This window comes from Pogona vitticeps, chromosome 2 (assembly GCF_051106095.1).
Source record: "Pogona vitticeps strain Pit_001003342236 chromosome 2, PviZW2.1, whole genome shotgun sequence".
Lineage (NCBI taxonomy): Eukaryota > Metazoa > Chordata > Lepidosauria > Squamata > Agamidae > Pogona > Pogona vitticeps.
The window spans coordinates 19336506-19340476 of NC_135784.1; the positions used below are offsets into that span (position 1 = coordinate 19336506).

The window sequence follows — 3971 nt, forward strand, 5'->3', positions numbered from 1 at the left end:
GCAGTTTGGAAAGCTGCAAATCCAAGCCCATTTCTTGCTTGCAGAACAAGACTGGGTCTCTATCCTAGAAGATTGAGAAAATTCACTAAATGTATAGCCAAAGCTGTTGATATATTACTTCCTCAAAGACTTCTAGGAAACAGGCAATGGCCATGTTTAGGATCCTCATCCATATATTGTACAGTGGTGCCTCGCTTAACGACGTTAATTCGTTCCAGCAAAATCTCTGTAGAGCGAAAACGTCATAAAGCGAAATTTAAAAAAACAATTGAAACGCATTAAAACCCAGTTAATGCGTTCCAATGGGCTAAAAACTTACCGTACATATGGCGGCCATTTTTGATGCCTGTATAGTGAGGAATCCGTCCCTAAGCACAGCAGGGAGCCATTTTGAAAACCCAACGATCAGCTGTTTTGATCGTCGTAATGCGAAGAATTGGTGACCGAAGCAGGGAACCGATCTTCACAAAGGGAAAAAACCCATCTAAAACATCAATTTGCAATCGCAATTGCGATCACAAAAACATCGTCATGATGTGGATTCGTCGTAATGCGGGGCAATCGTTAAGCGGGGCACGACTGTAACTTTCTTCCCTTCGAAAGGAGCAAAACCACAGGCTCTTTCTTACCTGCTCTTCTTCCTCGGCCTGACTCAGGAGGAAGCCTTCAGCCAGGGCCACCGCCTGGGAACTGGTCTCTGGCCCACATTCCCTCACCCATTTCTTCATCTCTGGTGGCAAGGAAATCAGAAACTGCTCCAGGATCACCAGGTCCAGGATCTGAGTCTTGGTGTACCTTTCAGGCTTCAGCCACCGGCGGCAAAGTCGGTGGAGTTGCGTACAAAGTTCCCGGGGCGCCGTGCCGTTCTGATAGCCCAATCCCCGGAAGAGCCGGCGCTGCACCTCCGAGTTGTCCACGCACGGATCCAGCGTATCCTGCCCTGTTACTTCCCCAGCTGTTCCGCCGCTTCCGCCATCAATGCCATGAGAACCTCCGCTTCCTGTTTTCGTATTTGCTGATTTCCGCTCTTCCATCTTGGACCTGTCCCCCTCCAGCTCACCTTCCAACGGGGCTCAAAAAGATCTCCTTCCTGTTGCTCCAGCTTCTTTCTGAAAGCAAGGACAGAACTGAGGTATCAGTGAGAATTTTTTTTAAAAAGTTAGATGTACCCCATAGCCCTTCTGTCTGCAAAAGAACTTCCTGGTTACAAGCAGGCATTTTCCCTGAAGGGAGACATCTGGATACCAAGACTCTGAATGATACTCGAGACGGAAAAAGCCTGTCCCCCTTTGAGCTGTGGTTTCTGTTGGCGAGGTACCACATCTGGCAAACTTTACAAGCCGTTCTGCCGATATCTTTTTTTTTTTACTCATGAACCAGGCAGACATTTTAGAAGGGATAACGAATGATTTTGCCTTCTTACACACCAATAAGATGACTCATAAAGACCACAGAAAAGACTTTCTGAAATCTTAACAACTCCCTCTATGATATTTGCTCCCTCTCATCCTGCAACCTTCCCTTCCAGATACCCTTTCCCACCCCAACTCTGGAAAAATATATCAAGGGGAAAGCTTTCCATACATGCATTCATTCATTCAAAATATTTTTACCCCGCTTAAAAGGACCCAAGGAGCTTACATTAATACGTAAAAGACAATATTTACAGCTAAAAACAGTGATTAGATACATACAGCTCACATCATTAAAAAAAATCATATAATTATTTCTGTCTGTCTGTCTGTCTGTCTGTCTGTCTGCATGTATGTATGTATGTATGTATGTATTTAAAATGTTTACCCCACTTTTCTCCTTGAGAAGGGTCCAAGGCAGCTTACATCATTAAAAGACAATATTTACAGCTAAAAGCAGTGAGTATACAAACACTAAAAAGGATCAAACAAATACCACCCTAAAAAAATGGTAAAGTAAAGGTAAAGGTAAAGGTTCCCCTTGACAATTTTTGTCCAGTCATCTTCGACTCTAGGGGGCGGTGCTCATCCCCGTTTCCAAGCCATAGAGCCAGCGTTTTGTCCGAAGACAATCTTCCGTGGTCACGTGGTCAGTGCAACTTAGACACGGAACGCTGTTACCTTCCCACTGAGGTGGTCCCTATTTATCTACTTGCATTTGCATGCTTTTGAATTGCTAGGTTGGCGGGAGCTGGGACAAGCGACGGGAGCTCATTCCGTCGCGTGGATTCGATCTTACGACTGCTTGGTCTTCTGACCCTGCAGCACAGGCTTCTGCGGTTTAGCCACAGCACCACCATGTCCCTCCCAAAAAAAAGGTAAACAAAAGCAATACCAAAACCACATTCGAAGCAGGAAGGCACAGCCATCCATTTAAAAGCCCCTCTCAGGGAAAGCCTGTCATTGCCTGCCTGCCGAAGGGCAGCCAAGATGAGGCCAGCCTGGCTTCCAGTGGGAGGGAGTTCCAAAGTCTGGGGGCAGCCACCAAGAAGGCCCCTCTCTCGCGTCCTCGCCAAGCCCACCTGTGAGGGTGACTCAGACGAAACAAAGGCCTCTCCTGAGGATCTTAACACCTCAACAGGCTCATAAAGGGAGATGTGGTCCTTGAGACAACTCAAACCCAAGCTGTTTAGGCCTTTTTAGGTCAAAAACAGCACTTTGGATTCTGCCCAGTAACTGACTGGTAGCCAGTGGAGCTGCTGTAACAGGGAGCTTATGGGATCCCTGTGACCAGCCCCAGTTAGCAATCTGGCTGCTGCGTTTTGGACCGGATGAAGTGGTCTGACACTTTCCATCATCAGCCCCATGTAGAGTGCAGTCATAGAAGGGGGTAGCCGAATTAGCCTGTGCAAGCATCGTCGGTGAAAAATAATACTAGATGATGATGATAATGATAATATCTTGTTTTCATCACTTTAGTGTGTATTACAATAATCCAACCAGGATGTGATTAAGGCATGGGTCACCGTAGCCAGATAAGATCTCTTCAGATGCAAATGCAGAGTCTTAGAAGAGAAGGAATAAGAAGACCTAAAGACAGAGAGATATAAGGAAGGATTGTGTGTGACAAAACCACCTCCCTATGCCTTGAGGGGACAAGGAATAACCACCACCACCACCACCTTTGAACTGCAGAGCTGGAAGGGTACCCTAGAGATCATCCAGTCCAGCCCCTCTCAAGGAGGGCCCAGTGGGGGAATCGAACTCCCAACTTCTGGCTCTGCAGCCAGAGACCTAACCCACCTACCGAGCAGTACTATATAATTGTTGCCTCTCCAGCCCCTTCTCCTCTGCCCAGATAAACCCTGTTTCTCCGGATTCACAGGGAACAGCCATTAGACCTCTCTCCCAGCAATTTATTTTGGGACCGACTTAATTAAAGAGGAGGAAGGGAAGAAAGAAGGGCGACGGGGGCAGAAACTTTCCCTTTGGGGGAAAACTCGAAATGCCAAAGGCCTGGCAGAAGAGAGAAGCAAAGGCACTTTTCCTTCCCAGCCCCACCTCCCTGCTTCTTTTTTTCTGCCACGCCGCTCCATTCTACTCACCTTTCTTCTTATCTGGACTGAGCAGGAGAAAAGCGAGATTCCCTTCTACTCTTTGGGGGTTACCAAGAATAACGTCCCCCTCCCCTCCCCAATACATTCGCCTTTCGCCGGAAAGGGCGGTGGGGAAGAGCGGCAGGAAAATCGGAAACGGATATGGCAGAGCCATGCCCTTCGGTGCCTTTCTAGGAAGCGAAACTCTATTACTTTAACCACCCCATGACCCTTCCAGCTCTACTGTACTCATCCGGAAGCCGGAGAAAACCGGGAAAATAAACAATTTAGGCGGTTTTTAAAAATATCGGGGACTTTGGCAGCCATGTCCATCAGGATTAATTTGTGTGGACCGGTGGGGTGAGAAAGCAAGAGGCACAAATTACAGGGTTAAAGTGAGTGAGTCGGGATTCCTAGAGGGGCCCAGGGAACCGTGCATGGCGCAACACTCAGTGCCTTCCCC

General features: G+C 47.6%; 1 protein-coding gene across 1 annotated transcript in view; it reads right to left on the reverse strand.

Moving 5' to 3' along the window:
• LOC110070393 (uncharacterized) overlaps window positions 1–3847 on the reverse strand; it is a 50829-nt gene extending 46982 nt beyond the window's left edge. The window contains exons 1-2 of the mRNA XM_078388130.1: window positions 3518–3847; window positions 630–1109 (exon numbers count right to left, since the gene is read on the reverse strand). Of these exons, the coding sequence (XP_078244256.1) occupies window positions 630–1034 (405 nt within the window). The 5' untranslated portion in view covers window positions 1035–1109; window positions 3518–3847. The remainder of the gene's footprint in view (window positions 1–629; window positions 1110–3517) is intronic.
• Window positions 3848–3971: the final 124 nt, after the last annotated feature.